This window comes from Eutrema salsugineum, unplaced genomic scaffold (genome assembly GCF_000478725.1).
Source record: "Eutrema salsugineum unplaced genomic scaffold, Eutsalg1_0 scaffold_16, whole genome shotgun sequence".
Classification (NCBI taxonomy): domain Eukaryota; kingdom Viridiplantae; phylum Streptophyta; class Magnoliopsida; order Brassicales; family Brassicaceae; genus Eutrema; species Eutrema salsugineum.
Genome location: NW_006256858.1, coordinates 693750 through 705340, shown reverse-complemented (window position 1 = coordinate 705340; position 11591 = coordinate 693750). Strand labels below are relative to the sequence as shown.

Genomic DNA, 11591 nt, shown 5'->3' with positions numbered 1-11591 from the left:
AACGTGTGGACCGGTTTTGCTTAAGAGATCGTAGTTTGATATTTTACAAAATGAGAAATGTCAAAGCTATCACGTGAGGAACGGCTAGTGGAAGACCGACATCAATGCATTATGTTTTGTTGCTTAATATGGAATGTACCACACTACTCAATACTCATTACCATGTGGTGGGTTATATCTGACGTTGGCCTCTTCTCCACTCTATGGTGCTGTCCATCAATTATTCATTCTCATTTTAAAGTTTTAGTTCTGTAAAGTATTTCCATTGTTGTTTGTTTCGTAGAGTTGATTGTGATATCTAAATATCCTAGACACTAAAGAAATTTTGATATAATTTGGAACATTTTCAATATGACCAAAAATCATTTTATAGCATTTTAGTACTAAAAAATTGTTTGGGCCTTTACCTTAATCTGTTCTTTTTTTAATTGATCATTGACCCACTAGCCTGGGCATATTTTCTCTATTCCTTTGGGATGGGCCTGGCAATTTCTTGATTACATCTTGGATCTCTTTTTCCCCCTTTTTTTTTGTTTCAATTTCATTTGTTGACCAAATTATACTTTGGATGCTACTCATGGAACCAAATCTTCTAACAAATGTGAACTGAAACACTATTGCATAGTCAGCGAATTAAAAAGTCAACTATTAATAGTCAGGCAAACATCTCCATCACATAAGAGACGACTTTTCCAAATTGTTCGGCCTTCTTATATATGAATTGAATATGAATATGCAATATTAGTGGCTCCGATCGCGTCCACACTTTTACATTACGACTTTTCTTCCATACCGTCCCACACTATATTTAGGCGTAACACCATTACTTTTTCCTCTATTCTCCAAACAAAATCAAAATGTTGACTCACACAATTTCTAAATCCATCTCTATAGTAACCATTCTTTTAGCTCTACAAGCTTTCTATACCAAAACAAAGGCTCAAAACTGCGGTTGTTCGTCAGAGCTATGTTGTAGTCAGTTTGGATTTTGCGGTAACACTTCAGACTATTGTGGTGTTGGTTGTCAACAAGGGCCTTGTTTTGCTCCTCCTCCTGCAAATGATGTGTCGGTGGCCGAGATTGTTACTCAAGATTTCTTCAATGGAATCATCAATCAAGCCGAGTCTAGCTGCGCAGGCAATAGATTTTACAGCCGAGGAGCTTTTCTTGGGGCCTTAGACTCATATTCTCGTTTTGGTAGGATTGGATCCGTCGATGATTCTAGGCGCGAGATTGCATCGTTCTTTGCTCATGTCACGCATGAAACTGGACGTAAGTATTACTTAATGATAGTGGAAATATCTTAGTTGCATAGAATAATCATAAAACGTTAAAAACTAGTATTTTTGTTTTGTTTGTTCAGATTTCTGCTACATAGAAGAAATAGAGGGAGCCTCAAAGGATTACTGCGACGAGAATGCAACGCAATATCCATGCAATCCTAACAAAGGCTATTATGGCCGTGGACCGATCCAACTCTCTTGGAATTTCAACTACGGCCCGGCAGGAACCGCAATTGGTTTCGACGGCCTCAATGCACCAGAAACAGTAGCCACAGATCCAGTCATATCCTTCAAGACCGCCTTATGGTACTGGACCAATAGGGTTCAGCCTGTTATCTCTCAAGGTTTTGGTGCAACAATTCGAGCCATTAACGGCGCTTTGGAGTGCGATGGGGCAAACACAGCCACCGTTCAAGCTAGAGTTCGCTACTATACTGATTATTGTCGTCAGCTTGGTGTTGATCCTGGAAACAACCTCACTTGCTAACAAAACATAAGAAAGACATGCTTAAGAATGTAATGGCCCATTAATGTTTTAGTTTTTGGTCCCTTGATTATATATATAGATGTCCACAGAATTAAAGAGCCATTGAGATGTTGAAAACAGAGCAAACTAACTCTATGTACAAATAATGCTATGAACTTGTTTCATCATTTTTTAGAAAGACATGGAAAAGCTTTGTTGTGATCAACGCCATAGTAATGAAGAAAGCCTTTGAAAACATGACCGTTTATAGTTACCGTCGCTTGATAACCGATCTCTGCTTGTTCGTTGTTGCTTATCGCTGTTACTCTCGTCCGTCTAAAAACCGCCGGAGCTTCGATTTTCCCCGGTAAGCCTTCTTTGAAGCTCGTCTCTGCAATTTCCTAACTTTATTAATCCCCAAGTAATTCTTCAGATCCCCAGAAAAAAAGGTTTTTTTTTTTTCAATTTCAATTTGAAATTCATTACCTTGGCGAGAAGTGGTTGTCCGAACGATCGAGACATTAGCGGAATTGTATTTGTCAGAGTAATCGATTCTGAGCTTCTTCTTCCTGTCGGAGGAGGACGAAGAAGAAGAAGGAACCCACGTGCTCTTCACGTGAGTGGCACATTGATAGCCTCTGGTTTTGCAGCAAGTCCTACACCTTTCGAACAAACACTCTTTCTTCGCTCTGTTTCCACAGTCTCTGCATACTTTCTCATCAACATTGTTGTTCCTTGCCTTGTTGTCTTCCACCGCCGCGAAATTTGCCGGCGACGGTGAGGTCTGTGTGATCTGCGAAGGTGGTGCTGCGAGAAGGATGTTTCGTAGACCTAACATGTGGTCTGGAGTAATGTTGGCAGAAGCGGCGACGGCGGAGAGGGAGGAGGAGGAGTGATCAGGTGCGGCGGAGAAAGGTGTCGGTGATGGTTGATGCGGTGGCCATGGTTGGAGAGAAGAAGGTAGGTTTGCCACTGTGGCAGTAAGTTATAAAGCGCGTGGAGGCTATGTTGTAGAAGTCGTAGCCTCGTAGGAGGAGGAGCTTTGGCTATGGAGTCTAGTGTCTAGTGAGAGATTGAGATGGCAATAAGATGAAGTGAAAAAGAAAGGATTTTTTTTTTTTTTTTATTACAAGAGTTTTGTGGTCACATGTCTTTCTAGTGGTTAAAAAGAAGGGTGGGTCCCATTTCATTGGAAAAGCACCCGCCTAAATTGGCTTTTTCGCCACCATTAATATCCCACTTTCACCTTGTGCGTCTATGTTCCATAGTCAACTTTTGAATATCTAATTACAGTCTTATTTATTAAACTCTAATTATTTTCGAATTTGGGTTTATTAGTTGGAGATATATTTGTTTTGTTTTGGTTTTGATAGTGTATATCCGTAGGGGATACATTTGTTAAGAGGTTAAACGATGTAATTACGGATCAAATGGTTTAGTGTATCTCTGTTTGGCATGGATAGTTCGTAACATGAATATTAGAAGAATGTAGGTGTTGAGAACAAAGATATCACAGAGAAACTATGCATTCGAATGTTTTAATTTATTAGGTTGTTCACTTGTGGAATTAAACTTAGATTTATTGCAAACACTCAACTCATATCAGTCATATGGATTCTAGCACGGAAGTTGATTCTTGTAGATGTCCAAGACCGAAGTGGCTGCTGTAATCGGACACAACCTGATAGAGAATGAATATGGTTCGGGCGGAATCAGATACTTCTCGTGAACACACGGTGTCCAGCTATCATCTCCCCCAACCCCCATGTGTTTATGGTCAAGATGCACCTGCAGAGAATAATCACCATTGAAATGGACAAGTCAAAAAGCTAACCAAATGCAAACACAAACAAAATGATCAGGTTCTTGATTAAGTTATCTCATCGAAAGTAGACATGAATTTCCATTCTTGAATTCAAAAAGCTGCTCAATTGGATTGAAGACAGGGAATAATAAATACCTCGATGTTTTGTCCTTTGATAAGATCCTCTTCGTGAGTTGCACGATGAAGCTCACTGGTTGTATAGTAACTTGCATTCATCTGCATTGGGGAAGAGCTACCATATGTTGATGCATATATTCCTACACCATCTTTGTTTCGGAATGTAACCCACCTAACATCTGTTCTACCCCCACATTCTCCTGGAACAATATAAGGGACATGCATGTCTCCAACATTGTCTTCATATATCGCCACATGTGCTGCTGATTTTCTGTCAGGGTAACACTCAAATGGACCTCTTCCATACCATTCTACACGGTCCAATGTTTTCTCTATGTGGAATTCTATACCTACTCGTGGTAGGGGTGGAAGATCAGAGTTTGGTACTACATACCAATTGGTGATGATATCTCCTGAGCCATAGATCATATATGTCACACTGACATTGAATAAGGCATCTGATTTCGAAGAGTCAGAAGCTGAAGAACCAAGGTAAATGAACTCTATCTCTACGGATTTATCTGTGATGCTCTTCACTGAACAGCTTTGAACAAGGAACTGAACATTATCCATATGTGCTGCTTTCCACCTCGAAAAATAACTAGAGTCATCTCCACCTTTATCATTGTCTGTAGGAGCTCGCCAAAAGCATGGCAGTATAGCTTCTTTCGTAAGCAGAACCCCTTGCATCTGTCATTTCGAGATTAGCTTAAAAACCAAAGATTCTTACTAAATCTGAGAAAGTGTAAAACTTCCATAAAAACACCAACCAAGAAAAGACCTTCAACATTGAATAGATTTCTTATTTAGTTAACGTTTTGTATTTTTCTCCTTGCTAGTCTAGCTAGTAAGATTCCTTTTTTCTATCATAGTTCTTTATTGGCTGCAACTATGTCCTCAGTAAACCCCAATTGAGTTTCAAAAAAGTCGAAAAACTGGTTATTGTCGGCTATATCAAACTTTAGACTCCGACATTACCATTTACTTGGGAAACCTATATGCCTGCAGTATACAAGACTCCTTCCCTATACTTTTGTGCATTAAGAGATAGTTTAAGAGCTTCCCAATCACGATATAAAACTGAAAAGATCTTACCTTCCAGCCCTCAATGGCTCCTTTTCGGACATCTATCATTAGCTCCCATGAATCTTGCTGACTGATCTTAATGAAATCTCCAACAGTTTCGCAATTGATAATAGCGTCTGTAATTTTTATCGCCTAGAAAAGGAGGTTACTACTTCAATTGTCATGACTTCATATTTTCTAGCGGAAGGAAGAGACATCTTTCCAAAACAAATATGAGTTGGAAATACCTGCGGTATTATCTGTCTCTTTGCTGGCAAAGGAATCTGTGTTGAAGACAAGAGATGACCAGCTTGAAGCGAACGAGTAGGATTTAAAAGTTTTGCAGTTATTGTCAGAAACGATTCTCCAGTATTTGAGTCATTCCAGAGAGAAAACCATGGTCCTGACTTCCACTCCATATCATAAATATTCTGTGGCTTTATCACAGGAATAGAGAGAGTCCCAGATCCAAGTTCAACACCATCCCCATGAATTGTCCAGCTAAACTCCAATTCTTCTGTTGTATGGAAAAAGTAAGCATTTGCTACCTGCAAAAATAAAGATTGAGCTAAGTAGAAAGGATTAATACCAAAGCCAACTGAGCTGAACTATATTAAGTTGTACCCTCATTGTGCCATCCGTCAATGAAACCTTGATTGGTTGATAACAATGCTTAACCTCTTCATCAACACAGAGAAATGATGCAAACAGAAGAAAATCAGACCCATTTGAAAAATGTAACATGTCAAGTATTTTTAAAAAATCCTAATATACGCTTCGGATTTATGTTCCTTTATGAAGCTAAAATTTCTATTTCTTGATTTAGGAAAATATTTCGGAGTCTATTTCTTTCCTAATTCCTTAGTGCCTTGCTTTAATCAGAGATCTCATTTGTGAGACTCATCCACGCTAGAGAGAGCATTAGAGGAAATATCAGTTCTCTTTTCAACCGGAAAAAAGCTTTTAAGCGTTGTTATACGATTTTGGTGTTATGATTCTGATTTATAAAGAAGAGCTTTTGGTTTTCTTTTGTGATTCTTAACTCTATCAACTCCACGGAAGAATGACTAAAGACATTACTACTGCTGGAACAGAGAGATGTTTGGATGTTTTAGAGAAAAATCAACAAATTCTGGGTGAAAAGTTGGATGGTATTCAAGCTGGTTTGAAGGACGTTTTAGAAAGAATTTCGAGGCTAACAGCAGTGGTTGCTGCAATTCAAGAGGGCACGATATCTGAAGCATCTCAAGAAACGTCTGCAGATTTTGTTGTGATCCCTATAAAGAGAAACCAATGTGCCATAAACAAGTTTGACGATTTCAAGACTCAAGCAGCAGAGATTCCCGACTTAGATACAGATGGAGAAGTTGTCATATTTAAGCTCCAATCTCAAGTTTCTGTGGAGCAACGGCCCACACTTGCTTGTGGAGACCAACAAGTTTTGACTGATTTGGATTTCGATGAGGATGATTTCATTGTTTTGGAAGGGCGTGGTTTGGAATGAATTCCTTGGTTTCTTGGTCACTGTTCGAGTCCAGCCTCGAGGACAAGGCTAGCTTTCAAGCGGTGTTTTAGTTATATGTTCTTAGGAGTTAGGATATCTATATCTTTTATTAATCTTTTTTTTTTTTTACTAGAGTGCTTTGCTTTTACGTTTTAGTATAAAATAAGGATGAGATATCGTTTTGAGAGTCATTCTAAGTTAAGAGAGAGCTTGGAGGGATATTGGTTTTAAACCGTGGGTAAAACTTTGTTACGCTTTGTTATCGGCTTTCCCACAGGAAATGTTTCGAGCATTTTAGATTTTAAAAGTTTACTTGTTTTAGTTTCTAAACTATATAACTTTTCAACCTAGGGAAAAGCTGTTTGGTTTTCTTAAGTGATTCTTATAACTCTATCAAGATGTTACCATGGAGTGCTGGATGAGGCGTTCGGTCAGGCCAGATAAGCCCATTCAGACAGAAGTTCAAATCATTAGGCTGGTCACCAAAGTCCCCTCCATAAGCCCAATGCTTAATGCCATCTGACCCCAGCTTCAATAGTCCCTGAATGACAGAAGAAGGCTAATGTTGAAATAAGAACTACAAAGAAAAGCATATTTTTTTTTCTAATTTTATGCATGGATTTGGTTGATCATATGTTACTGCAGTGGTTTGGTACCTATAGAATCTTACCAAAGATCTAATATTAACTTTATGTTACATGAATAACAACTTTCGGATAGAAGAGATTAACAGGTTTTAACTCATTTGTTAGATGCATTATTGTATGACGAATTGGTTTATACAAAAATTCAAGATATAAACCTGGTCAACCCAGTCCCATATGAAACCTCCTTGCAGGCCAAAGGTATTGTCAATCGCCTCCCAGTACTCGTCTATATTCCCGTTGCTATTGCCCATAGCGTGTGAATACCTGCATTTTTATTGAGAAGAAAATCTCTCAAGTACACACAGAAGAACATGATTTCTAGACAATGATGCAATACATTGTCACCATATGATGCCAATGCATTTCAGGGAAAGTGAAGTGAGGAAACTGATATCACATACTCGCATAATATCAAAGGACGTGATTCATTTTTATCAAGTGCAATCTTGACAATGTCCCAAACCCGCATGTACATAGGGCAGACTATATCAGTAGAATCTGTTCTGGAACCACCACCTTCATAGTGCACCAACCGTGAGGGGTCCTTTTCCCTAATCCAACCTGTTCAAGAAGTTAAACAGCAATAGCTGTAAGATAAAATGGATAGACTTGAAATTTACAATAATAGGCAAGCTAATTATCCATCAGAAACGTAAACAACAAGGATATTTGAAGATCTCAAAAATGCTCTTCACATAAGTTATTACTTAAGCATTATGGCCAGACCTAAACTTACAGATAATTTTATTAATACAAATTCACGTAACACTGCCTTTAAAATTAACTCAAGGGAAAGAAAATAGTATAGATAACAAAAAAATGTCTCCTCCAAACCAAGGTAATGCACATAGAAAGAGAGAGAAAGAGAGAACACACACATGCTTTTGAGAGATTACTCTTAGAAAGAAAGATAAATTACTGATCAATCAAATAGCACACATTTCAATTGGAAAGCTTACCTGCCATGGCCGAATGGTTAGGTCCATAGTTAGCCTCATTTCCCAGGGACCAAGAAATTATGCACGCATGGTTTTTGTCTCTCTCAACCATCCCAACTACTCGATCCAACATAGCAGCCGCCCAGCTTGGCTCTTTTGTAGGGTGCTTCAGATGGCCAGAGAGATCAAAGCCATGTGTCTCTATATTGGCTTCATCGATCATGTACATGCCGAATAAATCACATAATTCATACCAGCGAGGATGTTGAGGATAATGACTGTTTCGCACAGCATTGATATTATATTCTTTCATCATGATCAAATCCTGGGAACAGTATAAGGGATAAATCAAAAGTCCAGTGGTATCACTAAGTAAACCATGGAAGGGAGAAATGAAAAGCTGGACAAGAGAAGAAAAACCATTATACCTTGATCATGCAGGCTTCTATATTCGTCTTTCCAACACGTGGATGGTGCTCATGCCTGTTTACACCTTTTATCATGACTGGGTGCCCATTAACAAGAAGCTGTTTAAAGGCCTTTGATACTTGGCGAACACCAACAATGCTCGACTCAGAGTCAAGGAGTTTCCCAGATTTATCTTTCAGGGTTATAACGAGGATGTAAACATTTGGCTGTGCACAAACATAGATTTAATAGAAAAATATGAGTTACCAGGCCTTCTTTCAGCAGATAAACTATAACCAGCTCTAATCAGAACACAATACTTTGCAGACTCGTCTCATTTCAAATTTCTCATTACATTTTTGGATATATCATTTCAATGTTACACGTCATCAAGATAAAAGTTCTTGAAGAAGGTATCCTATGACAATCCTACAAAATTTAGGCAAAGAGCCCAACACTAAAATTCAGTTACAATAAGAAAAATACCCAGCCCAGATTCAATGAACTCGATGCATTTGAATATGTTATAAAATGTTGAAATCGGCAGGGTTCTAAATTTTTGATCCATATCTTCCTAAGAGCCTCAGCAGATAGACAGTACTAACTACTAACCTGATAAATTTCATTAAGGTTTCTCATTTTACTGTCTCTCGCTAATACGGTACTCTTTTATAGTACTCTACTGCATGTCTGAGAAGCAAAGCCAAAAATTTAGGAAGCTGAACCAGAAAACCAATAGCGATAGCCAATGAGCTGCTTACTTGTTCTGCGGACCAGAGATTTGGAGAATCCAGCTTTCCCTCAAGCAAATAACCATGAAAACCAAGACTTGAGCTTGGAGAAGGATTAAGCTTCAAACTAGCCACCTTGGGAGAAAGTTCATAACTAAATCCTCCAGAGTTGTACCAACTCTTAGTATCAAATACGGCAGCCTCTATGATGAAGTTAGAAAGAACAAGATCCTTCGAGGTCTCCAGCATATTGTCTATCTTTACTTCAACCTGTAAAATTATAAGAAAATGAACTTTAAGCATAAAAGTTACATATTGGTTTACTTAATAAATACCAAAAGAAAAGCCTACCAAAATACACAGCAGCCAAAGAGATAAGTGAAAAACGAAAAAAATATTTCTAGGCAGATCATTTTCAAGGAGCAACTTCTTTAAGATAGGCTACCTGGATGTCTGCGTATGAAAAGTCATCTGCCAATTTGGACTTAAAAAAGTAGTCATCAATGAAGACCTGCATAAAATTTACCGATTATGCATCAATTTCTGTATATGGTGGAGACGACGATTAAATTTTACATACGGTCTGGTTAACGAGACAAGAATAGGAACCTTGGGCTTTGCTAGCAAAAGCACATCTCGATGAAGACCAGACAACCACCAATGATCTTGGTCTTCAAGGTATGAACCATCACTCCATCTAAAGACTTGGACAGCAAGAACATTTTGTTTCCCAGAGTCCCATGGATAACAATAGTCAGATATTTCAAATTCAGCTGGTAATCTGCTGTCTTGACTGTTTTAAGAGGAAAAAAACCAGCTTGTTAAAGTATTACGTCTGAAATTTATTGCCAAAAAGAGAATATGTGCTACCATACAATTGAAGTGGAATTGAGACTAGTCTTTGTATCTCATGATTTGACTAGAGCCTTAGAATTCAAGATAATGGTCTAAGTTAAATGTTCAATTTTTGTGATTTGGTAGCCAAAGAAATTTTTTTCAGTAATTGCGTTGTCATTTCCTATGTTCTACCCTCTTTTTTTTAACTTGGTTAGGAAACTGACATCTTTCATTTTCAGGCATACCATTTCTCTCCATTATTATACCTAGTACATTTCCTTGACTAAGCAGTTCAGACTCAAGCTAGGCTCAAAAGACAGACTATGCCTCCATATACTTGTACAGGTCTAAAGACAAGTACATAGAAAGATCAATAAAATGAGGCTAGTCCTCTTAGCACACCTGTACCCAACAGGTTTGCCATTTATCCAAGCAAAGAATGCGGAGTCTACAGCTTCAAAATGAAGAAGTATTCTTCTGTCTGCCAAAAAGGACAAAAATTATATTGAGAAAAACAGATGAAAATGAGAAAGAAAAGATCATACAAAAGAAATGGAACAGAAATTTTTTCTTTTCTTTGCTTAGATTTATTCACATACCCTTCCATTCTTTGGGAATCTGGAAGTAGGTTCTGTAGCAACCAGTAGGATTATCTTCAGGAACATGAGGAGGATCATTCGGGAAAGGGTAGACAATATTCGTATAGATAGGCCGGTCAAAGCCATGACACTGCCAATTGGAAGGAACTGTAAAACCAAGGAAGCAATTCAAAATCTGTTAGAGACCAGAATATTATTAACAGAACCAACTCTCAGGTTCTGTTATATGAGAGACGCTTACAAGTTTGAAATACAACAGCATAACCAGAAGACTATAAATGGAACCAACTCTCAAGCTACAGAATCATAACACACTTGATGGTTCATAAAAAATCTAGTGTTAGAATTTGAACATAAACTGACCAGGTAAAGATTTCCAATCTGAATCGGGAAATGCAGCATCATAGAACTTGTCTGGAACATTTGCAGGGCTAGGAGCCAAGAAAAACTTCCAGAAACCAGATAAAGACTTGACAAACGGCAACCCCTCCACCCAAAAAGCAGCGCTATCAAGAGCACCTTGAACAGCATCATCGTTCCAAACAGCAGATTTTGATACGGTGAGATCCACGTTTGTTCGCTGATACCAGTACCTCAAAGACCCTATACAATCATACTCTCCATTGAGTTGATATACAAGTTAAAAGCACACTTAATTGCAGCTATACAGTATCTAAAGACCCTAACTTTAGCTATCATCAGCTATGGTTAATTGGAAAAAGATCGAATTTATAACATATAGTTATTTAGGGTAATGAATTGACCTTCAACGGAATCATGGCAACGCAAGGTGACATGAGGGTCTCTCTTGCGCCACTTGAAAAGGGTCTGATCCTCCCAAACTCTATACCCATTTTCGGAGGGAAGAATCATTTGCGTCGCAAGAGAAGCCATGCTGCTTACTTTACTCGCTGAGAATTTTCGGAACAGAGGAAAAGAATGAAATTCGGGTAAAGATCAAAGTTGATCCATTTTGTTGTCGATGGAAGGAGAAGAAGAAGGTGGAGAGAAACACAAACACTGGAATATCCTTATTTCACAAAACGACAAATGTAAACTTGATCACGTGGCGTCGTGTACGCATGATTTTACGTCAGTGATCAAAACTCCTAATTATGGCTCTCATTAGTTACATTAGATTGAGTGGGGGAAAACAAAAATAGTTACATTA

General features: G+C 38.3%; 3 protein-coding genes across 3 annotated transcripts; 1 reads left to right on the top strand and 2 right to left on the bottom strand.

The window, feature by feature from the left end:
• The first annotated feature begins 832 nt into the window (after positions 1 to 832).
• LOC18021226 (endochitinase EP3) lies at positions 833 to 2014 on the top strand. The gene is made up of 2 exons (XM_006403515.2): positions 833 to 1272; positions 1364 to 2014. The coding sequence occupies exons 1-2, from the start codon at positions 858 to 860 to the stop codon at positions 1768 to 1770; spliced, it is 822 nt and encodes a 273-aa protein (XP_006403578.1). The 5' UTR covers positions 833 to 857; the 3' UTR covers positions 1771 to 2014.
• Positions 1786 to 2984, bottom strand: LOC18021225 (protein SHI RELATED SEQUENCE 6). Its single transcript, XM_006403514.2, has 2 exons — positions 2236 to 2984; positions 1786 to 2140 (listed from the first exon to the last, which is right to left on the bottom strand). Exons 1-2 carry the CDS (start codon positions 2585 to 2587, stop codon positions 1935 to 1937), a joined length of 558 nt encoding a protein of 185 aa, XP_006403577.1. The 5' UTR covers positions 2588 to 2984; the 3' UTR covers positions 1786 to 1934.
• Positions 2985 to 3244: 260 nt separating this feature from the next.
• On the bottom strand, positions 3245 to 11421 carry LOC18021224 (beta-galactosidase). The gene is made up of 17 exons (XM_006403513.2): positions 11185 to 11421; positions 10784 to 11023; positions 10421 to 10567; positions 10224 to 10302; positions 9594 to 9777; positions 9430 to 9495; positions 9015 to 9254; positions 8274 to 8480; positions 7867 to 8170; positions 7309 to 7468; positions 7063 to 7171; positions 6666 to 6801; positions 5381 to 5436; positions 5005 to 5304; positions 4787 to 4909; positions 3710 to 4381; positions 3245 to 3537 (listed from the first exon to the last, which is right to left on the bottom strand). Exons 1-17 carry the CDS (start codon positions 11312 to 11314, stop codon positions 3367 to 3369), a joined length of 3324 nt encoding a protein of 1107 aa, XP_006403576.1. The 5' UTR covers positions 11315 to 11421; the 3' UTR covers positions 3245 to 3366.
• Positions 11422 to 11591: the final 170 nt, after the last annotated feature.